The 25,414-nt window shown below is 48.1% G+C and overlaps 1 protein-coding gene across 1 annotated transcript; it reads left to right on the plus strand.

Moving 5' to 3' along the window:
- The first annotated feature begins 34 nt into the window (after positions 1–34).
- On the plus strand, positions 35–22,629 carry RGS8 (regulator of G protein signaling 8). The gene is made up of 5 exons (XM_031065189.1): positions 35–117; positions 4,307–4,408; positions 5,313–5,374; positions 18,023–18,189; positions 20,845–22,629. Exons 2-5 carry the CDS (start codon positions 4,317–4,319, stop codon positions 21,025–21,027), a joined length of 504 nt encoding a protein of 167 aa, XP_030921049.1. The 5' UTR covers positions 35–117; positions 4,307–4,316; the 3' UTR covers positions 21,028–22,629.
- The last annotated feature ends 2,785 nt before the right edge of the window (positions 22,630–25,414 follow it).

Below are 25,414 nucleotides of genomic sequence, written 5' to 3' on the forward strand. Positions count from 1 at the left end.
GTGTGCCCGTCACCCCGAGCAGGGGGCTGGCCCTGAGGAAGCTCCGCTGTCTCCCCAGAGCCGCTCCGAGCACGCTGTCGGCACAGACCCACCGGCAGGGAGGACAGCTCAAAGGCAGTGAGTATCTGTTTGTCGGTGTCTGTCTGTCTGTCTGTCTGCCTGCAGTGCCTCCGTGCTCGTTTTTTCCCCCCCCCGGCTTTCTCTGCATGTGAATGGATGGTCTTAATCTCCCGAAGCCCCCGAGAGATCTCACGGTTTGCTGTTGTGTTCATTTGGCTGGTTGGTTTTTTAACCTTTGTGCTGCTGGTTTGTTTTTTTTTTTTTTTTTGTATTGGGATGGCTTCTTTATCTTTGCCCAGGTGGTTTGATAACCTGAACGTCCTAATCACAGCCCTCCCTTGCTGTCTGTCAAGGAGAAACCCCCAAAACTCATCCACGATGAGGCTGGTGGCTCTCCTTGACTGGATTCCTTCCATAGGAGGGGGAGGCAGGATGAAGGATGGAGCAGGGGAGGCAAAACCTCTCACCAAGACCTTCAGTGCAATTTGCCAGCCACCACAGATTACGTTTTAAAGCCAAAACTGACGGGATTTATTTGCAAACAGAGGGAGCATCCACGGGGATGGCAGCTGAGCTTTGCCTCCATGGGGAATGCAGGTCCCAGCACCCCTGAAGTCAGACAGACTTTGGGGTCCCAGGGCAGTTGGGTGCTTGCCCTGGGGGTGAGTGGGTGGCAGTGGGGGCGAGCAGGAGGCTCTTTCATAGCAGCCCCCCAAAATTCAGGCTGCCTGAGGAGGCTGCAAGGGGGAGAGAGGGCAGATGGATCTGCTGCCAGCTCGGAGCAGCAGTGGGAAAGAGAAGCAGGAGCTGCTGGACCCTAGGAAGTCATGTGCTGTGGCCCCACATGGGGGTGAGGCTGTTAATGAGGAAATTTAGAGGGGCTTAAGGAATTACAAGGATTGATTTCAGTCAGAGAAGCAGCCGGCCGGGGCGAGGATTAAGGGAATGCACTCACTGGCAGTGCAGCACAATCCCAGCTCCATTAATTTAGTGGGGAAGAGGCTTTGTGCCTTTTTAATGTAATCAGGTTTTAAGAGGGATGGTGCACTGGGCAGCCCAAGCTCCAGGGTCTCCCCCAGCAGAGCAGGGTCCTGGCTCCTTGCACACCCTCTCAGCTCCCATCAGCTCCCTGGGCTCCTCCTGGGTTGTTCCCGGTGACACCACGACATGGAGGGCACCTGGAGCCTGGCAAACCAGAAACCTTTGCCTGTGCTCATTGTGGAGTCCTGTTCTCTGTCCCCTGGCTCTCCTGCCTGCTGGATCTCACCTGCACTCTCTGCTGATGTGAGAGTTGTCAACCAGCGATCCCCATGTGCCACGGCTCGTGAGGAACCCACCATCCCCTTCCTTCCTTCCTTCCTTCCTCCCTTCCTTCCTTCCTTCCTCCCTTCCTTCCTTCCTTCCTCCCTTCCTTCCTTCCTTCCTCCCTTCCTTCCTTCCTTCCTCCCTTCCTTCCTTCCTTCCTCCCTTCCTTCCTTCCTTCCTCCCTTCCTTCCTTCCTTCCTCCCTTCCTTCCTTCCTTCCTCCCTTCCTTCCTTCCTTCCTCCCTTCCTTCCTTCCTTCCTCCCTTCCTTCCTTCCTTCCTCCCTTCCTTCCTTCCTTCCTCCCTTCCTTCCTTCCTTCCTCCCTTCCTTCCTTCCTTCCTCCCTTCCTTCCTTCCTTCCTCCCTTCCTTCCTTCCTTCCTCCCTTCCTTCCTTCCTTCCTCCCTTCCTTCCTTCCTTCCTCCCTTCCTTCCTTCCTTCCTCCCTTCCTTCCTTCCTTCCTCCCTTCCTTCCTTCCTTCCTTCCTTCCATTTCCTCCCTCTTCCTCCCTCTTCCCCTCCCCTTTTCCCAGCTGTGCATCTCCTTGGTGGCTCCCACCACCCCAGCGAGGCCCTGCTTGCTCTGAGTGGTTTCTGTGTGAGTGCCCGAGCCCTGGTGGTGCCGGAGCAGCCCCTGCAGATGTGTGAAGTCCTGCTGTTGTTCTGTTTGCAGTGCAAGCTCTCCCGTGATGCCTGGCCCCTGGCACCAGCCATGACCTGCAGGGACAGGCACAAGATGTAGTTTGTGACCCTTCCTAGCAAGGCCAGCCTGGAGCTCTGCCCCTTGAGGAGAGACCTTCAGAGGTGCTGGAGGATGAGTGGGACAATGCAGCCAACTCCTGCTGCTCCCTGGTGAGCTGGGACGCCAAACTCACACTGCTTCACTCCTGAAGCTGGACTTGGCCTGGGCTTAGAAGGAAATGCTGTCTCTCCTCTGTGGCCACCCCTCAGCTCTCAACGTCTTCCATTGAACAATTGACTTTCCACTCTAGGAGGCAAGGATCAAATGGGTTGAGGACAACTGGCCCTTCTTGGCTTTGGCAAAGAGGATTCTTTGGTGTATTTTAAAGTGCCAGGACATGAAACAGTAAATCCCTTCTTCCTGCACTCCTGCCTCCTGCAAGCAGCCCTGACTGCAGTCCAAGCCAGCCAGTTAAAGGGTTAACCATAGCTGGATGCCTGAATGGCTGCCTTACTGATCCCACGGAGGTAACTGGAACAAACACAGTGCATCCCCCACCCTGCCATCCTGTCCCTGTCCACCTCGTCCAGCAAGCCCCTCTGCCCACTGCAGTGTCCCTGCTGCCCTTCCCTTGCCTCTCCACCTCCTGCACACCCAATTTCTCTCCCCTTCTCTCTCCCCTGTGCCCTGGCTTGGAAGTCCTGACTGAGAGAAGTGTTTTCCACGAGGAGCCAGCTCCCTGCTCTGATTCCCTGCTGCAGTCCCTTGATCTCAGGCATCCCAGGGGAATGGGAGCAGCGCTGCTGTGCTGACACCTGTCACACCTCTTGCTGGGAAATTCGTGAGCAAACAGAGCAGGGCACGGAAAGGTGGGGGTAGGAGGCATCTGGAGAAGGATCCTGCAGTGGGTTTGGTGTCCAGCTGGGAATGTGGCACTCCCTGTGCTCTCCTCTGGAGTTTGTGCAGTGCCCAGGGCCGTGGGGCCGGAGTTGGAGGCTGTGCAACAATTCCCGTGGCTGAGGAGTTCCTGGGTTTTGTGCTTGTTAAACGCTGTGAGCTGCCTGTGCTGCACCAGGGAGACACTCGGTGCATTTAATTAACATTTAATTTGCTTGAAGATTACATTAAAATGTGCAATAATAGAAGCTCTCCGAAGGGCGGGAGGAGAAGGGGGAAACAGGCGCGCTCCAGATTGGCTCAGGCACTGGCGCTGAAGTGTTCTGCAAGAATTACAGATGGAAGGGGGAAAAATGCTCTACTTGTGCAGCCACAGAGAGTATTGGGCATCTGTTTGGGAGCAGGGCTTTCAGCAGCTCCAAAGGATGTCCAGCAGCTGAGATGGGGTCACTGAATGTTCCTCCCATGGTCCCGAGGAGAGGATGGCCCAGTTTGATATCCAGAGAATCTCCAAGAGGAGACACCCTCGGGCTGGAGAGGCAGATCACAGAGCCCATGCAAACCCAAGAAGCAGCCCCCACATGTTTTTGGGGAGAGGGTGATGCCAGTCCCGTGCAATGCATGTGCTCCCTTTCCCTGTCCCTCTGCCCTGCCCATCCTGGGTTATGTAATGAAGGATGCTGCGGCTGCTGTCCTGGGAAGGGGCTGGGCAAGGACACCAGGGGCTGGCATGGGATTGAAGGCTCTGGGGCTGGGCTGAAATTTAGAGGAAAAAAGCTATAAAGGCATTTTCTGCCTGGGTAAGCGTGTCAGGAAACAGACAGTTTGATCCTGCTTATGTAACCCTGAGTCTAAAGAAGCTGCTCAGGATCGATCCTGGCTGGGAACTCAGGGGGCTGCAGCACAGGCTCACCTTGCAGGTGCCTTCCTACTCCTCTCCTTCCTCCAGCACCCTCCACCTCAGGTATTTGTGCTGGTTTTGGTGCTGCTGGAACGTGGTGACCAATTTCTTGTACTGCTGCCCATTGCTCTCCTCCCACACCCGACCAGAGCAGGACTTTCCAAGAAACCATCCCAAAATGCAGCCCTTCAAAGCCTTTCTGCCAGCCAAGGCAGCTGAAAGCCTGGTGTGAGGGAGCCTTCAGCTGCTCTGGTGCTGTGTTCACCCTTAACATCAGCCTGGAGATGTCTCAGGGTCCCTCTCACACACGAGGGAACCAAGGACACAGATCTGGCACAGAGGTTTTTCTTTTTTTTTTTTTTTTTGGGTTTGTTCTTTTTCTTTTGCCAAGGTGGCTAGACTTATAATCATCCTGTTCTTTGGTTTTCCCCTGCTAACACCCCTGCTTCCCCACCTCGACCACAGGAGCAGAGGGATGAGGACTCGCCTGGGCTGCCTGTCTCACAAATCAGACTCATATAATGATTTCACAGCTATTCTTCCGGACAAGCCCAACCGGGCTTTGAAGTGAGTATAGCTGCAGCATCCCACCCCAACCCCACTCCTGCCCTTCCCCTCCCCACCCATCACCTCCCTCCCTGCAGTATTGTCTTCCTTTTGCTGTGTTTTGTACGAGCTGTGAGTGCTTCCAGGAGGAAAACAAACCGGCACTGATCCAGCAGGAACAGCCTCGGGAAATTCCTGGATCTGTGGCACTGTGAGACAGGACGAGCTCCCAGTCCCCACCGCTGTGGGTGGGACACGTCTGCACCTCTTTGGGGATGTAATTTACACCTCTGTCATCACAAACCCGAGCCTGAGCAGTTGGCTTGGTGTAAGAGGTGACCCAAAATTTCAGGTCATCTTCAGCTCAGCCTTGTATTTGACACTGCAAAAATTCGGGTGATGGTTTGCAAAATGCTGGAGGGAGATGCTTCAACCCCCTCCAGAGTCCTGATTTGAGGAGTGTGGGATGGGACTCATCTGATCACAAGTCCCTGCTTCCACCTGAGATAAGATCTGTCCTTCCCCTGAAAGGCAAGCAAGAGAAATAAACACTCCTGCAGGGCTGAGTTCCATTTCACCTGACTTTTGGCTTTTACAATGTAAATGTCTGCATCTGAGCTCGTTTCCTGGGCCTCTGCTCAGAGTCAATGAGGAAAAATTGGTGCCTTTTTGGGCATGATTCATCTGGCCTATTTTACCTGCCTGCCTGGGGAATGTGAGCTGAGCAGAGTCCCTGCAGGTCCCCTGGGATGTCCTCCCTGATTCTAAAGGAAGCCCAGGGTCACTTGGCTCAGTTCTACACCCTAGACCTCCAAAACCAGGTGAGAGGAATTCCAGCCTTCCTCGGTGTCCTCAGCAAACAGCTCCAGAGGGGATGAGCAGCTGTGGGTTGTCTGTAACTTACTCCTTCCTTTCCTTACAGAAGACTGTCAACAGAAGAAGCTACAAGATGGGCAGACTCTTTTGATGTCCTTTTGTCCCATAAATGTGAGTAGAGATCAAATTCTACCTTTTTTTCCCCTCCACTTCCCTTAACCCCTGTCCGGGGACGTGGTCCCCCAGAGCTGCTCACTCCCCAGCAGCCACCATCCTTTACAGGCAGGAAAAAAGAGAATTTTGTGTGTTCCCTTCACATCTTTGCTCCTGACCACGAGGAAAACCACAACTGCTAAAGCCATCAGCCCAAGGTGCTGCTTTTTGCAGCTCAGCACCCTTGACCAGCTTGCCCTGGCACAGAGGAATCCCCCTTGGTCCCCCTGAGCTGCAGTTACCACAGCAAACCCGAAAATTTCACATCCAGAGCCCTCATGCCAACCTATAATCAGCAACCCCTGCTCTGTTCAGTCCTGTGAGTTCTGTTCTGCAAATATTGCTCTGCTTCAGCAGCATTTTCACACTGAGAAGTTATAAACAAAGCAAAGTTCCCAGTATGGGTTCATTCATGGGCTTCTATTGAAGCAAAAAACCCAAATGAGTTGAGGTTGGGGAAAAGTCACCGTGGGTGCTGAACTCTTTCATGGCAGTAAGGAGCTGTCTGGCTTGCTTAGAGACCCAGGTTTTCCTTACATTTTAAAATGTAAGTGTAAATTATGTTATTAAGCTAATTTTAAGGTAATTTTGCCAGGTTTCTACTGAGATGACAACAGTTTTGGCAGGGAATTAAGTGACAACTTTAAACAGGCAGGCTGACCAAGGCAGGAAAAAGCAGGATGTAATTTTAGCAGCAGTATCTAGTTGAGATCATTGCTCTTGCAGCCAATAGGGGAAAAAATATATGGTGTAGCTGGGTATGGCTAAAAAGGAACGTTTCTTTTGTGGAAATTCAGAAAAAGAAGGAGAAAATACAGCAATGAGATTGTAGGGTACCTGGGGGATGGAGAAAGGGGAGGGCAGGATTTTCACGCCCCTGTTATCATCCTGAACTCAAACCCATTTCTTCTTCAGTGGTGTAAAAGTAGAAATTTTCTTTATTAGACTGCAGAAGAAGGGCTTGGATTACAAACCCCAGTGAATTTACCCACCTGTGTCCTGATGTTATACAGATTCTTCCCTCTTCAGCTGACTACTGCAAAAATGCAAAATCAAACCTCAGTTCAATGATTTTGTCCAGCAGCCTCCACAAGGGTGTCTGGTTTTATTAATAAATTAGCCTTAGAGAGTGATAAATGAATTATCAAGACCTTTCCCATCTCTTACAATGGAAAGTAATTCTGATAACTCTCTGGCACTAATGAAAAATATTCAGTTTCTAATGAAAAATATTCAGTTCCTAATGGCAACAGAAGGTGATCTTTAAAATTTAAATTAATCTATTTTTATCAGCAGTCACGGTGACATTGCCTGGTGATTGGTTGGTGACAAAAAAATTTGTTGTTTAATAAACTACTTTCTAAAGGAATATTTTATAACTGCTCTGCACCTGAAGTTTCTGGAATTGCCAGCCTGGCAGTCAAGGGTTATAATGATGCAAATGCAAAAAGTTCTGTTGAAACAGAAGTGTTATTTTAGTTACACCGGTTTAAAGGAGAGAACAGCACATACTCGTGGAATTAATTATATTGTACAAGTTGCATTTTTGCTGTTAGGATGTGCTGATGTTACACAGGTAAGGGAGCCTTGTGCCTTAACTGGCCGAAATCTGGGATTAAATAAAGCTGTGCCTGGCCTGCTGGCATCTGTCTGTGAGGGAAGCTGCCAGCAGAAATTCTGCTATGAGTGCCAAGAGGAGGACAGAACTGCTCCAGTCTAATTTTCCCAGCATTAGCCAGGGAAAATTGGAATTCATGCTCGGGGGCATGGGCTCAGCACCAGCTGGGCTTGGGGAGAATTCCCCCTGGGGCTCACAGCATCAGCAGGTAGAGCACTTGTGCTTGACACATCTGTCAGAAAGTGTCTTCACTAGATGGACAGCTCATTTATTTTGGGAAGGGGATTGTGATTTCAGGGGGTTGTGTGGTGCTTTTGCTGCAGTCAGATGGATTTGGTGCCTTCCAGGCAAACTGTTCTCCAGGGAAAATAAACCCCAAAGTGCTGGAGCAGGGCTCAGGAGCTGATGGAGCAGCTGAAAATGGGGCAGACCTTGTGGGAAACATTGCCAGGGGTGGGACTGAAATAGGGCTCTCCTTGAGCCAGGTCTCATGAGCTCTTGGAGATCTATTTCACACCCAAGATAGCTCAGCTACCTTAGAAGGCATAAAATCAGCAGGATGGCTTCTGTGGTAGTGTTGGGGAAAAAAAAAGGGTTTAATAAAAGGCAAAATAATAATCTCTTTACAGAGAAAAACCGAGCCAGGTGCAAGAGGTTCTTGCTCCTGGTAAAACACCTCACAAAAGCCATTAGCTTCTTTGTTATCTTCTTTTTTTCTAGTAAATGGCTCAGGTAGGACTTTTGGCTTCTGTCCAGTTAGCTATCCTTAAATTGGAAGTCCCCAAAGTCCTATGAGATGCCTTTTCACCCAACTGAGGAGAGAAACTTCTGAGCTTATTTCCTTTATAAAGGGACAAATGATAGCTTTGTCACTCCATCAACAAGGGGCACATTCCTATATTGGACAAGTGACAAAATTGCTCCAAGGAGCAAGAATGTGGAAGCTGGGCTCCAAAGTGCCCAGCTGAGCAGGCTGCCCTCGTGCAGGGAGCAGGTTCAGAGACCTGCAGTACTCTGGGAGATGGGAAAAAACACTTCCTATTCCCTTCCTATTTTCATGAGTCTCCAAAAGCTTTCTTGTTGGATTATACTGATTTAGAGATGGGGTAACTGAGAAGTGTTTTAAAAACTTTTATTCCATTTTCAGTCTCATGAGAAGGGTGAGGCAATACAGATGCTGTAATTCACACCACCACAATCAGAAGCCAATTATGTCTTAGAAGGAAATGCTGTCTCTCCTCTGTGGCCATCCCTCAACTCTCAACATCTTCCACTGAATAACTGACTTTCCACTCTAGGAGGCAAGGATCAAATGGGTTGAAGACAACTGGCCCTTCTTAGCTTATAAACTTATATATGAGTTTATAATGCTTATACATTATAAGCATTTCTTGGCCTATCAGCTTTAGCCACACCATGCTGTAAATGCCTTAAAGCCTTAAATCTGAAATTACCCCTCATGGGTCCTAACACAATGCATCTTTCATAGTTCTAGTTCTCCAAAGTATCCAGTTTTATTTACAAAACCATCCTTTGAAACTTGTTTCTAGTTCCATTTCTCTCTCAACAATATCTGTCCTATTCTATGGCATTTCTAAATCTGCATTTCTTATCTCAAGGTTTGCATTCAGATGCACACTGTGTGAGCCTTCTGTCAGGCTTTTAGAATTCTTTACAAATCCATTTCCCACCGTTTTCAAACAGAAGTGACCTGAGCAGTGTCATGCATTAATTACACAGATTCCATGGAGAGTCCATGGGGATTTGAGCCGCCTGGTCTAGTGGGAGGTGTCCCTGCCCATGGCAGAGGGGTTGGAATGATTTTTAAGGGGGTGGAGATGATTTTTAAGGTCCCTCTTAGCCCAAACCATTGTGTGATTCCATGATCACCTTTGCCAGACATCCCTTGAAGTGTTGGTGGTCCTGGGGAGCTCCCCCTGCTCTCCCCTCTCCCTCCTGAAGAATGAATGACTGTGCAGGTAATGTTTGATCCTGTTGTGGGAGGAGGACTGAAATCCCTTGGGATTTGAAGCAGTTGTTTTCTCCCATGGGTTGGAATGAGATGATTTTTAAGGTCCCTCTTAGCCCAAACCATTGTGTGATTCCATGATCACCTTTGCCAGACATCCTTTGAAGTGTTGGTGGCCCTGGGGAGCTGCCCCTGATCTCCCCTCTCCCTCCTGAAGAATGAATGACTGACTGCAGGTAATGTTTGATCCTGTTGTGGGAGGAGGATTGAAATCCCTTGGGATTTGAAGCAGTTGTTTTCTCCTGGGTGATTCCAGGCTGGGTAATGCCCTTGTCTCTGCACAGACTGGTCTGATTTGGATTTATTCCCCGAGCCATTCAAAGGATAATTTGAGCTGACAAGTTATTTGAGTTAACAAGACACTGTGAGTAGGAAATGCAGGAGGGCTCTCCCCACCTCCCTTTTGTGCTGGCCCTGGCACTGAATTCCCTCATCCCTCCTGGAGTGAGCAGTGCTGAGCAGCAGGATGCAGCAGCTCCACATCCATAGGTCAATGCAATGAAATCCTAATGGTTTTTGTTAATGGGCAGAGCAAATCAACTCAGAAACCCTGGGGTCAGGCAGACAATCCCTATTTTACACCCGTCTGAGCTCACTGACACGTTCCCTGGGGTCAGGGCTTCTGAGCAAGCAACAGGAGAGGGAGCCTGATGCTGTTCTTGCCAGGGAATTGGCAGAGTAAGAGGAAGACCATGTGCAGCGTTTCTTTGGGTGCCCAGGGAGGAAAAGCAGTGGTTTTAACACGCTGGATTTTGGCAACTTTCCCCATTTTGTGCCAGGGAAGTGAGCTCAGCATGGTCCCCAGAGTGTGAGTGCATGCTTGTGAGTAAGTGAGGAGTAATCCCCTCCCTGTGCCCGTGCCCAGGAGGGTGGCCAGATGAGGATTTCTTCTGACAGCCTGCTGGAGGGAAGTACAAGCCACAGCATGTCTCATTCTGCATCCCCCACAGGGCTGGACACACAGAGTTTTGTTCCTCCAGCATCCAGCAGGACAATCTGTCCTCAACCCTTGGTCAGCTTCTCACCCCACACCAAAAACATTCGTCCTGAATTGCCACCTTTATCTCAAGGGTGATTTTTCTCTGGATTTTTGGAAATCTGGAGGAAAAGGTGATTTTTCTCTGGATTTTTTTTTTTTGTGATCTCCGCGCTCTTCCTCCCAAACTTTATTGTTGTTCTCCGCCTCCTGTTGTCTACACATTCCTTCACTTCCTACACAGCACAGGAATATCCCAACCTACTCCCAGCTCTTTCTGAGCCAGAAGAGCATTAGCATTGTGCTGCTGACAGGCAGCTGAGATGAAGGGAAGCTCTGCTCAGCAGCAGTGGGAGCACATTCGTGTGCTGTGCAGAGAAATTGTGACCTTGTCCCTCCAGCCCTGCACCCAACACCTTCCAGGGAGCCAATCCATCCATCCACCAGCCACAGGGACGCACCTTTGCTCCCTGCTTGCTCAGGGGGTGAAACACATGCATTAAATAAATGATTGGGGATTGCTTTCTTGCTCTGACAGTGGCAGGTGCTTGGTTATTAAACTGCCTGAATGATTTAGGCCACTAATCTGGGCTCTTCCTCATGCTGATAAACCTTAGCTAAGCCCTGTCTTGTGTTTTTGCTCCCCACCCCAGTCCCTTCTTGCTGGGTAGGATCCACTTTCCATCTCCTGAATGGGATTTCAGGAGTCCCTGTCCTCACATGGGCATTGACCTGCCTGGCACTGCCCATTCATGAAACAAATTCCTGGCACGGCCTCACTCACAGATGATCTGCAGTATGGGGGTGTTGAAGGAGTTTTGAGTTAGATCTCTGAGTTTTTTTAGATGATGCCATTTATTTTTCTTATCTTCTACACAAACAGGAAGGGTGAATTTGTCTCACATCTTCACAGCATGGTTCAGAAGGTCACAAGACCCCTAGTTACAAGCCCTTTTAAGGATTTATTGACCAATAAATCACTGCCAACAAGGATATTTATGTTTTTGACCCAATCCTTACATATTTTGTCTTGTGGACTCATGCTATAGTGTAAGCTTTCTTAGCCAATCATGTTATGACACACAAACCTACAGCACTGCATCCTAAACTCCCTGTTTACCTTTGCAACTAATTTTATTTTTTCTCTATCTTAAGCTCTAAAACTCTAAACTCTCCTCTTCTTAACTTAACATGTCTCTGCTTTAAAATCCACATTCCCACTTCTGGCACCTAAGTTTGGAAGCATTTCCCAAGGTCTCAGATCAAATCCTGTGTTAAATTCTAAGCTTTGGCTTACAGGCCCAAAGCTCTGAGAATTCCCTGCATTTCAGATTCCAGCACTGCAGGATCCTGAGCAATGTCTGAGCACTTGCACAATCCCCTCTTCATGTTCCTCAGTCAGTCTGAAAGGAGAGCAGGGCATTTTGAAGCTTTGAAGATCTATACTGCAAAAGTAAAATATCAAATGTCTGCTGCTTCTCCCTCAGACTCCCAACATCCAGTAAAGAGCTCTGCTTCTTTGCCTTCAATTTACCTGCTCCACCAGGATCAATTTCCTCCTTTGGCTTCAAGCAAAGGACTCTTGAGGCAAATTCCTGAATAATTGTCCAACAGTTGTCCTGAAGGGCTGTGCAGCAGCACATCCTGTCCTCCTGAGTGGCCATGCCTTTGGGGCTCAGGTTGGGGATTATTTTGTGCTGCTACCTCTGCAGAATTCTGATCCTGCTTTTAACTTCTGTGCTTTCTAACACATCCCTCTGGAATTGCATACTGAGATTTTTCAGCAGGTGAAATCTCTCTCCTGCTTGTATCACACTGCACTCCAGTGGTAGTTGCTCTGGAATAAAAGATGTCCAGTTGTCTGGTTTATTGAAAAGTTAAAATTTCTGTGGTTTCTCTGTAAAGCATCCCCCTGGAACTGCACACTGGGATATTTCAGGAGGTGAAATCTCTCTCCTGCTCATAGTACAATGCAGTCCGGTGGTGGTTACCTTGGAAAAAAAGATGTCCAGTTGTCCAGCTAATTAAAAAGTTAAAAGTTGTACAGTTAATTTCTCTGCTTTCTCCGGAATTGCACACTGGGATTTTTCAGGAGGTGAAATCTCTCTCCTGCTGGTATCACACTGGACTCCAGTGGTAGTTGCTCTGGAATAAAAGATGTCCAGTTGTCCAGTTAATTGAAAAGTTAAAATTTCTTTGCTTTCTCTGTAAAGCATCCCCCTGGAACTGCACACTGGGATTTTTCAGGAGGTGAAATCTCTCTCCTGCTTATAGTACAATGCATTCCAGTGGTGGTTACCTTGGAAAAAAAGATGTCCAGTTGTCCAGTTAATTAAAAAGTTAAAAGTTGTCCAGTTAATCTCTATGCTTTCTAAAGCATCCCTCTGGAATTGCACACTGGGATTTTTCAGCAGGTGAAATCTCTCTCCTGCTTGTATCACACTGCACTCCAGTGGTGATTGCTCTGGGAAAAAAAAGATGTCCAGATGTCCAGTATATTAAAAAGTTAAAATTTCTGTGCTTTCTCGTAAAGCATCCCCCTGGAACTGCACACTGGGATTCTTCAGAAGGTGAAATCTCTCTCCTGCTTGTATCACACTGCACTCCAGTGGTGATTGTCCTGGGAAAAAAAGATGTGCAGTTAGGTAGGATGAGCTTTGAAATGCTGATCATTCATGAGAGATCATTCCATGAAAGCCTTGATGTGCTCTGAAGGAGAGGAGCAGGTTCAAGTCAACATCCAGGTCAAATCCCAGCTCAGGTGGTGGCAGCTCCCATGCCCAATTGTCCTCCTGCCCTTCCAGTCACACTTGTCATTGTTCCATGACAAACTGCAGGCAGTGATTGCCCAAACCTGGCTCTCAGGCACAGCTGGGAAGGCTGGCAGGCAGCCAAGGGTTAAAGATGAAAATGATGGCAAACCAGGCAGTCAGGGCTGAGCTCTCCTGCACCCAAAGTGTCCCAGCAAGGCCCTCACAGGTTCAGCCTCACCATCTGCAGCTCCTCCAAGGCTTTGGGGACTGCATGACAGGAGTGGATAAAAAAAGCAGAGAACAGCCAGACACTATTATTTATCCATTCACTGTCTAAACTTATTTCAGGATCAAAAGGAGCTGATTGACATGAGAGCAGGAGGCAGAGCTCATGGAAACCTCCTGGTCCCAGGGGAACCTGCTGCAGCTGCTCTCTGGGGCAGGGCTGTAGCAAATGCCTTTCTCTCCTTGTCACTCATGACATTCCCTTCTTTTAGCAGTTATTACATTTGTCAGGTATTTTATTTCTCAGGTATTATATTTTTCAGATATTATATTTTTCAGGTATTTTATTTTCCAGGTATTTTATTTTTTAGGTATTCTATTTTTCAGATATTATATTTTTCAGATATTATATCTTCCAGGTATTTTATTTCTCAGGTATTTTATTTCTCAGGTATTGTATTTTTCAGATATGATATTTTACAGGTGTTTTATTCTTCAAGTATTTTTTTCAGGTATTTTGTTTCTCAGGTATTACATTTTTCAGATATGATACTTTTCAGGTATTTTATTTTTCAGGTATTATATTTTTCAGATATGGTATTTTTCAGGTATTTTATATTTCAGGTATTAGATTTTTTCAGATATGATATTTTTTCAGGTGTTTTATTTCTCAGGTATTATAGTTTTCAGATATTATATTTTTCAGGTATTTTATTTTTCAGATATTTTGTTTCTCAGGTATCCTATTTTTTTAGATATTCTATTCTGCATCAGTGTCCTCTTGCAGATGTGGTACTTTCATGCAACTCTGCTATTCCTGCAAGTGATCCTCTGTCAGTGCTGCAGCTCTGGGGCTGTTGTAGAGGAAAAGGGGGGAAAAAAAGACCAGGGCATAGGCAGGGAAGCAAAACCTCAGCAGAGACTGCAGAGACATAGCAGTGTGCTTGTGTGCTGGAATATTTTATGTCAAGCATCGTAGGAGCTGATGATTGATAAAATGACATAGATCTCGAGGAACTGGAACTTTCTCCCTGTTTTATTTCCTTCTTTCTGAAAGCTGCCAGCATGCAAAGACTCTTTGCTCTGCTCTTCAGTCCTTCCCTTGCTCTCACACAGGCCCTGTGAATTTTACAGGCACTAAGGGGGACACAGCTTTTGGGAAATGGTGCTGTGTCCCAGATTTCAGGAAGGGAAGCAGCTCTACAACACCCCTCACCTTCACCATATTTATCTGTCACCGTATTTGCCCTATCCAAGGTGGATAATAGCAGGTAGATAACAGCAGGACAGGTGCCCTGCTCCTTTGGCATTCTGCTCTGGGGCTGGTATCACAACATTGCCCCAGGCTTGGACCCACAATGTGCAGTGTCACTTGGATGAGAGGCCCTTTTTTTGTCTACTCTAGCAGTGAAAAGCCCTGATCTCCTCCTAAAATTGCTCGAAGGAAGAAGTGTCAGAAGGAGCTGGAATAATGCAGCTATTTCTGGGGCTGACAGCAGGAGGGAGCATGGCTGAGATGGGATGGATCCATTTTTATGCTGATAGCAGGCTGCTGAGGGAGCAGGCAGTGCAAAAAAAAAAAACAAAAAACCAAAAAAACAAAAAACCAAATGGAGGAGCTTTGAGGAAGGCAGGGAAGAGAGGTTTAGGCTGTACTTTGGGCTTGTCTGGCCTTTCCTTTTCCCTCTGAGGATCTGGGCAGTCAGACATCTCCTCTGACTGACACACAGACAGAAATAGGATTGTTTGGTGCTGTTCAATACCCAGGGCCACTTCTTAGGGCTTGAGGTTTCAGAGGGAGCTGGAAAATATCTAAGTTATTACCAGAAACAACGGGAGCAGGAAGAAGTTTAGGACATGAAAGGGAGATGCAGGGCAGTGTTACATTGCTATGGATCTGTAGCACACAGAGCAAATAGATATATACAGCATATAGAGAGCATATAAATAGCATATAATGTATAAGCTATATTTTTATACATTATATATATATAAAATATGTGTTATATATATAATTATAAATATAAATGTAAATATATATACTATATATATACACTATACTATATACTATATACATATATATACACACTATACTAGATACTATATATAATATATAATATATACTATATATACGCATACTATAATATATACCATAATCTCTTTATTAACCACACCAAACTCAATGTGTAAAGTTAAATTTCCCTGAGTAAAGAAATACTGTTGTTCATGCATCAAAATGGTAAGAAAATACCATTGCAGGAGCAAAAAACACTATTGAAATTCACCCAAAGAAAGCAAATTCTGTGATTTATTTTCCAGGACTGATCTCAAAAAGGGCAGATTTTGGCAATAGGATTTTAGATACCAATCATCTTCACATACACACAACAGATTATAGAACATATATTGTTGCAAATAGTCTAACCTATTTCACAGATATGTTTTCCTTTTTAAAACCCCACTTTTTGCCATTTTAAAAAAAGTTCTGTGAACATGATGACTGTTCTAAAAGGTATGATAATTTCTCTCAGTGTTTTTCCATCTCTTCAGTGACTTGCCATGAGCATATAATATATCTCTTATATAGAGCATATAGTTAGCATATCCAGCATATAGAAGGAACTGTTTGAACAGCCTCTTTGGGAAAATGTTAGGATTTTCCACTGGGATCTGGACAAGCTTGAGAAATGAGCCCATGGAAAACTCACGAGGTTTAACAAGACCAAGTGCAAAGTGCTGCACCTGGATTACCCCCAAAATCAATCCAGGATGGAGGATGAACAGATCAAGATATAGTTAGCATATCCAGCATATAGAAGGAACTGTTTGAACAGCCTCTTTGGGAAAATGTTAGGATTTTCCACTGGGATCTGGACAAGCTTGAGAAATGAGCCCATGGAAAACTCACGAGGTTTAACAAGACCAAGTGCAAAGTGCTGCACCTGGATTACCCCCAAAATCAATCCAGGATGGAGGATGAACAGATCAAGAGCGGCCCTGCCCAGAAGGACTTGAGGATGATGGTGGAGGAGAGGCTGGACATGCCTTGTCCTTGCTCCCTTCATCCTTCCAGGGAGTCTGACCTCACCAGGCTCATCCCCAGTTCCATCAATATTTTTAGACAGTTGCTTGGAAGTAGCCAAGAGCTTTCCAGTCATGAACTACAAAAACCTGGATGCTATTGCAAAAGACCAGGAAGAATTAGAAACACATTACTGGAAAAAAAAATAAAAAGGAGAATCTAACTTTATCCTGAGGAGAAAGGGGATGTGTGAAGCCTTCAGCTGCATCAACTCCCCTGGTGCTGTTCAGGGAAAGGAAATAAAAAACAATGGCTGTGCCCATAAATAGGCCCAGGCAGGGGTTTAACACAGATTGCCTAATAAATCTTTCCATATTTCTAATCTGCCCTGGCTGACTCAGATTGCATTACTGAAATGCCACAATTGCTGAGCATTAGCAAGTGATAAGCACACTTTTACCACTGACTAGACAAGCTGTAATTAGGCCAAGTCCTTTCCCTCTCCCCTTTACTGGAGCTGTAACAGACTCTCTGCAAGCTTTCCTCTGTTTAAATAAGAACTAAAAATGGCACAAGGCAATAAAGCAAAATGACAGAAAACATAGGGGACAAGTCCACATCAGCCATGTTTTATTGAAGGTTTTTTAGTGGCAGATAGGGCCTTATAAAGTGTGGTATTAACATGACCTGAACCTTGATAATTCCATGAGTAATTTTCCAAAGGGTGGGTGTCCCAGTCCCAAGGAAAGCCTTTTGCCACCTTAGCAAAGGAAAACACTTTTTCAGAGTTACATCAAGTGATGTTTGGCTTTGTGGCAGCTCACAGGAGCCTGGCTCATCAGTGGTGTAAGCTATGGATGCATCCTGGGATGGCAGAGCTTGGGAGAAATATCAAATTGTCTTTGGTAGGCTGGGGCGGGTGGAAGGATGTCTGAGAATGGAACAGCTCCCTGCCTTCTCTTGATGCCTCAGGTTTGAGCTTTTATATTTTTCAGGTTCTGTGCTGCTTTAGTGTGTGGGTCTGGGCTTCATATGAGGGGATGGTGAGCTCTCTGCACAGAGCAGGGAGACAAAACAATTCCTGCTCCAGCTGGGGACAAGGGACAAATGATCCAAATCTCAGCACCAAGAGCACAAACAACGTGGGCTGGAGAGAGAAAAACAAGAAGGATGGGACTGCATGGGCTGAAGCTGGAATTGGACAATTAACTCCAATGGAGCAGAACTTATAAAAATGTGAGATCTTGTGACCAAGCTCTCTTTTGCTTCCATCTTGGAGCCATCCAGGCAGAGCCACGACTCCGGTACTGCCAGAATTAGGCCGTTTGAAGGCTCTTTAATAAAAATCCTCTTTATTCCTCTTAACTCTGCCCAGCCTCTGCTCCAGCTCCTCAAGGCATCACTCTTATCACCAGGTCTCTGTACAAATCACAAAAAGGACGGGACTGCTGGGAACGTGCCTTGAGCTGGTTTATTTTCCAGCATCAGTCTCATTCCATGGTTATGACAATGGAAGATGCCATCAGCTCACATCCCAGGCAGCGGACCAAGAACTCAATGTTACAACTTTAAATTTTTTTGACCAATCCCACAAAGCAAAAGCACACTGACAGTGGTTCTATCCAATCACTGTAAGCACAGGTACCTTTGGTTAAAACAACGCCTGCTTATTTTGAACTTGTAAGCCTTAAAACACAATGCACAGGGCTCCATTATTAAGGTTAGAACTTCCTAATATCTTGCTAGATAAACTTTTCTGTAGCTTAGGGAGTTATTCTAGACAAGTGTTAATACACAGATCTTTGTTCTATTTGTCCTTACTTTTCCACTTCTTACATAATATTTCTGCTGACCAGTCTCATGGCTACTGCTTAGCTCCAATCCCAGTTCTGCTGTCTCTGAGGCCTGCCTTTTGCAGCTTTCCCAAAACCCTCTGGTTTTATGGATCCCCACAACCCTCTCCTCCCTGTGTGTCTCTGGCAGATGGGCTGGCAGCTTTCCGTGCTTTCCTGAAGACCGAGTTCAGCGAGGAGAACCTGGAGTTCTGGCTGGCCTGCGAGGACTTCAAGAAGACGCGCTCGGCGGCCAAGCTGGCCTCCAAGGCCCAGCGCATCTTCGAGGAGTTCATCGACGTGCAGGCCCCTCGGGAGGTGGGTATGGGGTGCCACAGCACGCCCAGGGCACTCAGCAGTATTGGAATTTTATACCAATATTGCCGGATGGAACGTCCCTGGGCTCGTCTGGCCCTTGCTGCTTGACCGAAGGCGGCAGCTGAGGTTGTTTCACCTCAGAGGCACCTTTGGCTGGCTGGATGCTGTCGCTTGGGGGCTGGGGCCAAGGCATGCAGGAGCTCAGGTTTACCCCTGGCAGAGAAGCTTTAAGGCGAGGATGAAGGAAAGGAGTCGGTTCTGATGGAGGGTTTGGATGCAGAGCTTTATTCTGTCCCACAGGCCTGTGAATGCAACAACAGCTCCAACAGAACCTCTCAAACTGCGTGGTTGCTGTGTCTTTTAACCCCGGGGAGAGGGGCAGGGAAGGGGTAGGGAGCCACCAACCAGGTAAGGGGGGAAAGTCTCAGGGGACAAAGGACACCTGGATGGCCCAATGTCCCTCAAGGGGTGTAAGGCATCTTTTGAACTCTGCCAACCACACGATGCCCTTGCTGGAATGCCAAGATTGGCGGACAGCACTCAGCAGGGGCAAGGGAGGGGAAGGGAGAGGAGATTGGCACACCTGGGGAAGGAACCAGGATAACTGAGACAGGCTCTTACATCACACCTCAACACAGCAGGGCTCTCAGCCCCAGCTGGGTGCTCTCCCTCTCTCCCTTCCCTCTCAGAGCGTGGCTAAGGATGGTGGCCATGCCATCCTGGCTGCTCCAGCTGCCTCTGCTCGCCCTGACTCATCCCTGATGAGGGAAACTGCTCTGATGATACTGAATTAGTCACAGCCAGGGAGTTCACTGGCAGCCTCAGCCTACATTTCCTAACCTCACTGAGCTCTCCAGGAGCATTTCACAGCGCTCCTGTCATTTCTGTCAGCCTTCAGCAGGCTGTTGGGCTCTTCCCTGGCAGGACACTTTGCACAGGACCATCCCACCCATGAGTGGAACAAAGCCCTGAGGGAGCTGGAGGTGTTTATCCTGGAGAAAAGGAGACTCAGAGGTGACCTTATGACTCTCTACAGCTGCCTGAAAGGTGCCTGTGCTCAGCTGGGGCTGGGCTCTTTCTCCAGCAGCACTGACACAACCAGAGCACACAGCCTCAAGCTGCACCAAGGGAAATACAGGTTGGATATTAGGAAGAAGTTTTTCACAGAAAGAGTGATAAAGTTCTGGAATGGCTGCCCAGGGAGGTGGTGGAGTCCCCATCCCTGGGTGTGTTTAACAAAGCCTGGATGTGGCACTGGGTGCCAGGGTTTAGTTGAGGTGTTGGGGCTGGGTTGGACTCGATGATCTTGGAGGTCTCTTCCAACCCAGTGATTCTGTGAATTCTGTGAATTCTGTGAATTCTGTGAGTAACTTGTTGACTCCCAAGGGAAGAGAGCTTCTGACTAACTCCCCCCTCACCCAGACCTCCTGAGAGATGCAAACAATAACTACGAGACGAACAGAAAATGCAGTCACACCCTGGAGCCTGGGATGGTTAAATCCTCTTTCAAGCACTCCACAGGCTGATGGCACTGCCAGGTCCTGCTGATGGCACTGCCAGGTCCTGCCTGGTGACCACACTGGGTCGTGTCACTGCAATCACAGCACAGCCAGGGGGGCTCTCACTGCACCCAGCCCCTCCTGCTCCTGCATGGGTGCCTGTCAGGGACCCAAAAAGGGCTCATTTTCCTCATTTTCCTCCCTCTCCCAGCCAGTAAAGCCATTGCAAGGCCGCTGGGAAGGACCCAGATTCACACTGAGGTGTGTGGGGGTCTCAATGCTCTCCTTTGAGCATTTTCCCACAGTTATTCAGGAAGCCAAATGAGATTTTAAGGACTGGAAGGCTGATTTTTGGTTAGAAATAGGAATGCAGGTAGGATGGGGGTCCTTCCTACAATTTGGTCCTGTGGTGATGTTTCCTTAGCACTGTTACATAATTTTGGCATGCTTAGAATATGAAATTATTAGAGCTAATCCATACTGCTGACATCCATGTTGAGGCAGACAGCTTTACTTTCCAGGCTCCTTCCAGTTTGGACACTGAATTAATAACAACAAATAACATTTTTTTTTCAGCCATTTTTTCCTTCCAGACAATAACCCTAAAAAGTGCTGATTATCCTGCTAGGGAAGGAGAGCAGGAAAACTCCACTGGCTGCCTTTGCAAACAAATGGCAGTCATAACATTTATTTTTCCAAGCCTCTCCTCCAGATATTGTAACATGAAGCTGGTATGGGAAAAATCAAACAGTTTATTTTAGATCAACCAAGTTTGGAGACATTTAATAAGAATGTACTAGTGGTTTAAACCCAGTTGAAAGTTTATTCACCCATTTATTAGGCGTGTGGTGAAGAGGAGAGGGAGCAGGAGAGAGGTTAGGCTGAGTCAGCAGCTTTAGGTGATGTGCTGCCTAAGAGTCTGAATGAAAGTAATTTCAAAAGTGATTTCAGTAAAAATAAAGTGATTTCAGAAGTGCTCAGATCACTATAAACCCAACTTTTCCAGGCTTGGGGCAGGATTCACAGCCCTGGATCACTGTGGGGGCTGTTCAGGGGTAGGAGCTTGGTTCCACAGCCATGGCAGAGAGGGAATGAGCCATTTGAAGGAGGCCAGCTGGACACTCAGTGCCAAACTCTCTTCTGCTGCTTTCCCCAGGTGAACATAGACTTCCAGACACGGGAGCTGACCAGAAGAAATGTGCAGGAGCCCTCCCTGTCTTGCTTTGACCAAGCTCAGGGGAAGGTGCACAGCCTGATGGAGAAAGACTCGTACCCCAGGTTCCTGAGATCCAAAATTTACACAGACCTGCTGTCTCAGACCCAGAGGAGGCTCAGCTAGGACAGCCACGGGGCCCTCAGAAACCACGTGCTTCCCTCAACAGCCAAATCCCATCTCTAAATGTGAAACTTTCTTGGTGTTCAAAGCAGTGGGAATGGGAAAAGAGGGAGAAGGGGCAGAGGAAGCTTCCAGAGAGTGATCCAGGCGTGGTATTAAGACTCTTTGACTATCTGTGCTTTTTTTTTTTTTTGTTAGCAGTAGCACCTTGCAGTCATTCCCTCTGTCTAGCACAAACCCACAACCCTCTCAGGGTCACCTGTGGGCAAGGCAGGTTCCCTTTGAAATGGCTGGGTTGGTTTGTGTGTAAATAACACCTTTCCATCCTTCCACACGTCTCTCCCTGTCTCTCGCCTCTCCCTTGTGCTCAGGAGGGCCCCGAGGGCAGTGCTGACACTTGTGAAGCCACAGCCAGCCCAGATCTCACCCTGCTGGGGTCTGGAACTGAGGGGAAGGAGACAGGAGACAAAGGCACAGGGTTCAATCCCTTTCTAGAAATGGGAATAATCAGCAAACTCAGCTCACCTCCCTATTTATTTTGCACACTTTATGGCTTGGCTGCCGCCCTGTCACTGCCCCTTTTCCTTCAGGGATGGAGGCTCAGAGTATTCCCAAGGAGCTGAGTTTTCCTCATAAGGAAGGTAATCCTAAAAGTCCTCACTAGGCCTGGGCAGGCAAGTCTCCTAATGTGAATGATTGTTTTTAGTGGCTGTTATTTATTTGTGTGGTAGCTCAGTCTCAGCCATCATGCAGGCTCTGTTGTGCTGGGCACTGGACCAAAGCCCAGCACAAAGGGGCTCCTGGCTGCCCCAGGCTTGGTGGCTCCTCAGGAGGGACCTGTTGGAACCCTCTGGCCCTTGCAGGGGTGTAGGAAAAGCACAAAGCCCCTCTGCCACAGCAGATGGCATTTTTCATGGGGTACCTGGCCAGTGGCAACGTGAAAAATCCCATTTCTATTTTTGTTATTTCCCTTGTACTGCCTGTTCCCACTCTCTGAGTGGGTTCAATGCCCTGCAAAGAGCTCCCCAGCACACAGACCCTGCTGCAGGGTGCTTGCCCCCAATGGGACACAAAGCATGGAGTGAGCAGGATGGGTGTTGGGGGGTGCAGGGGGGTGTGAGGGGCTCCTTGGCCCTGTTCCCATAGCCTGGATGGCACTGCAGGAGAATTCTCTGTGCACATGCCAGGGGTGCAGCACCTCCTCTGGGCTGGGCAATAATTCCTCCCATCTGATGGCCCCATTTCCATGGAACTGCTGCTCCAGCCTGGCAGATTCCTGCAATATTTCTGAGGGAAGAAGCAGACAGCCTGTCTGTGGATTTGAGCCGGCAGACCAGAGGTCTCTTTTCTTAATTTAATGAAGGCCTGGAAAGTGACCCCATGGATCTTTTTCTTCTCTCAGTCATCCCCAGACCAGAGGCTGTGAACCTCTGCTCCAGCCAAGGGTGGTGGGTGCCTTTGATACATCAGAAAGCTGCTGATATAGACTTTGTGTAATGCAGTGTAAATGAGGTAGAATGAATTCTAAAGCCAAGCAAAATGTTTTTGGAAAAAGATAAAAAAAAAGTCCGCCTGGATATTAAAAATTACTGTCCATCAATTAAGTAGGAAACAGCTTTTTGCAAGGATGATGTGCAGGACAGTTGGACAAATAGGATCAAGGTAGAGGTGGTAACCATGCTGGGTTTATTTTGGAGGTGTATTCCTGTGGTCTCCAAGACACTGAAGTCTAAATACATTGCAAGTGCAAACTTTATGTTCAGTAGGGGAAACCTGCTCTTCAGTGCCTGGTTGGTCAGCAGGAGAATCCTCCAGGTCTTTGGAAGGCAAATCCCATCTCCAGTTAGATTTCCCAGAGGAATTTCCATAACGAGCAGCAGTGACACAGCATTCCTGGCTGTCCCCTGTCCCTGCAGGGACACCTGAGGAGCTGGGGCTGGCCTGTGGTGACAGAGGTGACACTCTGCAGCCACACCAGGCTCAGTGACACAGCTCCCGGGGCTGCTGAGATCCCTCATGGGACACAAGAGACACAGGGTCTGGACGTGACACAGTTTGACACAAACTTTTTGCTGCTTGCTCGAAAATGGGAGCAGTGAGGGACATCTGGAAAATGCCCCAGATTTGCCCTGATTTCTCCAAGGGAACCAGATCCTGCAGGAGCTCAGGGTCCCAAAGCTTTATGGCAAGCAAGGCACAGTGGGACAGGTCTGGTGAACCTGAGCAACGTGAAACAGGAATCACAGGAATCACCTGTGGAAGGAATCAGAGGTGGAAGCAAAGGACACAGAGCCACACAGCAGTGGCTGTCCCTGGTGCTGCCTGGGCTGTAGGAAGGTGTCTTGGTTTGGAAAGCCAGGTGTCTGCTAAGGAAGGCAGGAGCCTCCCCTGAAATGGAAAATGTAAACCCCCTCCTTCTAAATTATTGTAATTTTGAAATTAAAAAGCTCTCAGGCAAAGATATGGGAGTAGGAATAACAGTTCTTTATTAAGAAAATTAAAAATACAAATGCAATAGTACAAAACAAACCTCTGCCAGAGTCAGAGCAGGCCCTGTCCCCCTGTGTGTCAGGGGGTGTCACAGCCCCATTTCCCATCCCATGGGGGCTCAGCCCTCCTGCAGTGCCAGCTGTGCTGCTGCTGGAGCAGGGATCCTGCACAAGGGGGGAGTTTTCCTCTGCAGCTCCAGGGCTGCTGCAGATGGGCCTGGGCTCCCTCTGGCAATGCAGGGCAGCAGAAAGCTGCTCCTCTGGCAATGCAGGGGGCAAAGGCTGCTGTGCTGCTCCAGGCTCAGATTGGATCCAGGTAGGAATGCTTGGCTCCTCCCCTGGGCGGAGCATCTCCCCATGGGATGATGGAATTGGATCAGCCATGCAGGGACACTCGCTGGCCATGGACAGAAGATAATTAATAATTAATGGCCCATGGACAGAAGAGATCCCCTGAAGGGAGGATTGGCTGTGGAAGAGATAAAGAAAACTGCCCAATGAACAGCAGAGAACTGCCCCAGCTCTGACAGATGGCAAAGAGAACACACACCCCCAGCCACCTCTTCTAACCTAAGACAGGAGTCATATCACCCTCACACCCCTGCCTGGGGTAGGGAGTGAGGAGAGCAAACCCAGCCACACTGTAGTGACACACTCAGGGCTTGACCTGCAAGGGGGGATGGAAATCTTCCCTCTCTGGCTGTGAGCAGAGGCTGGGGGAACTCTTCCTTTCCCAGAAACACTGTCTGCCACCCCTGTGTGACACAGCACAGACTGGGATCCCCAGGGGCACAGGCTGCTTTTGCAGTTTCCTCTCCCATCTGGGCCGCCAAAAACTGATGCCTTGGTGTGGCTGCCTAGAACAGAGGCTTGACAAGGTTAAGAGGATAATGTGGGTATTTATTAAAAGGCCTTCAATAGGCACAGCTTGGGCAGTCAAAACCTCTCCAAGGGGCTACACCCAGGATGGACAATGGTCACAAGTTTTTCAGACAATTATAAGTTTGGTCCATCTACATATCAGGGGTTAATCCTCCAATTACAGCTTCAGGTAATGAAGTCATATTCCCCAGTTTGCTCCCCCATATTTTATTTTTGTTTATCCTTTTTGGGCCTGAGGCTGTAGGGTGTCTTTGGATCACAGGCCTAGAGGGATTGTTTTGTCTGACCAAAATGTGGAGAGAGTTAACTACACTTTACATGGAGTTTAGGGCTATGCACTAATACATTGTAGGATTTGAAAACCACAAAAGTTAAAATCTTATAAGGCATCAGCCTGTGGCCCCAGTTTTACTCCCTGCTGCCAAAGAGCAGCTCAGCTTCCCAGCACTGTGGCATCAAACAAATGTTTCAAGTGGTGAAGGGAGGCCACCTTGTCTGGCCCTGCCTTCCTCCTTTCCACCCTCCTCTTGCCTGTAAAGTGTAAAAAAAGCATCCCAGAGCTGCCCAGGATGTGGGAGCCAGCAGAAGGAGGCTGAAGCAGTCACTGCTTTTAAAGAGAAGGCAGAAAGCCATGACAGATCTCCAGACAGACCCTTCTGAGTGGGCTTGGGTGCTGCTGACCTCTAGGGCCAGCTCAGGCACCCCAGCCAGGGCTCTGCAGCACCTTGGGGAGGCTCACAGAGACAGCCAGGCCCAGGGACACAGCAGGAGCCAGAGGCTTGTGTCCAGCAATGTGAGTGGGGACAATCCCCAGGCTCTCCTGGTGTCCACAGTGTGACTCTCTGCTCCTGTCCAGTGAAACTCCATCTCTCCACAAGACCTTCCAGCAGTGTTGGTGCTGGAATTCCTTTCATTTTACGTCAGAACTCATGGGAAAACTTCAAAGTGGCCAATACCCTGTAAATCCAAGCTCTCTTCTCCCCTCCATCCACCTGGGGAATTGCTTGGAGCAGGGCGCA

This window comes from Geospiza fortis, unplaced genomic scaffold (genome assembly GCF_000277835.1).
Source record: "Geospiza fortis unplaced genomic scaffold, GeoFor_1.0 scaffold250, whole genome shotgun sequence".
Taxonomy (NCBI): Eukaryota; Metazoa; Chordata; class Aves; order Passeriformes; family Thraupidae; genus Geospiza; species Geospiza fortis.

Excerpts from the sequence above, each read along its gene's own strand:
- RGS8 (XM_031065189.1), top strand. The coding sequence starts at position 4,317 with ATGAGGACTCGCCTGGGCTGCCTGTCTCACAAATCAGACTCATATAAT. Across the intron at positions 4,409-5,312 it reads AAGCCCAACCGGGCTTTGAA|ACTGTCAACAGAAGAAGCTA; the intron begins GTGAGTATAGCT and ends TCCTTACAGAAG. Across the intron at positions 5,375-18,022 it reads TGTCCTTTTGTCCCATAAAT|ATGGGCTGGCAGCTTTCCGT; the intron begins GTGAGTAGAGAT and ends TGTCTCTGGCAG.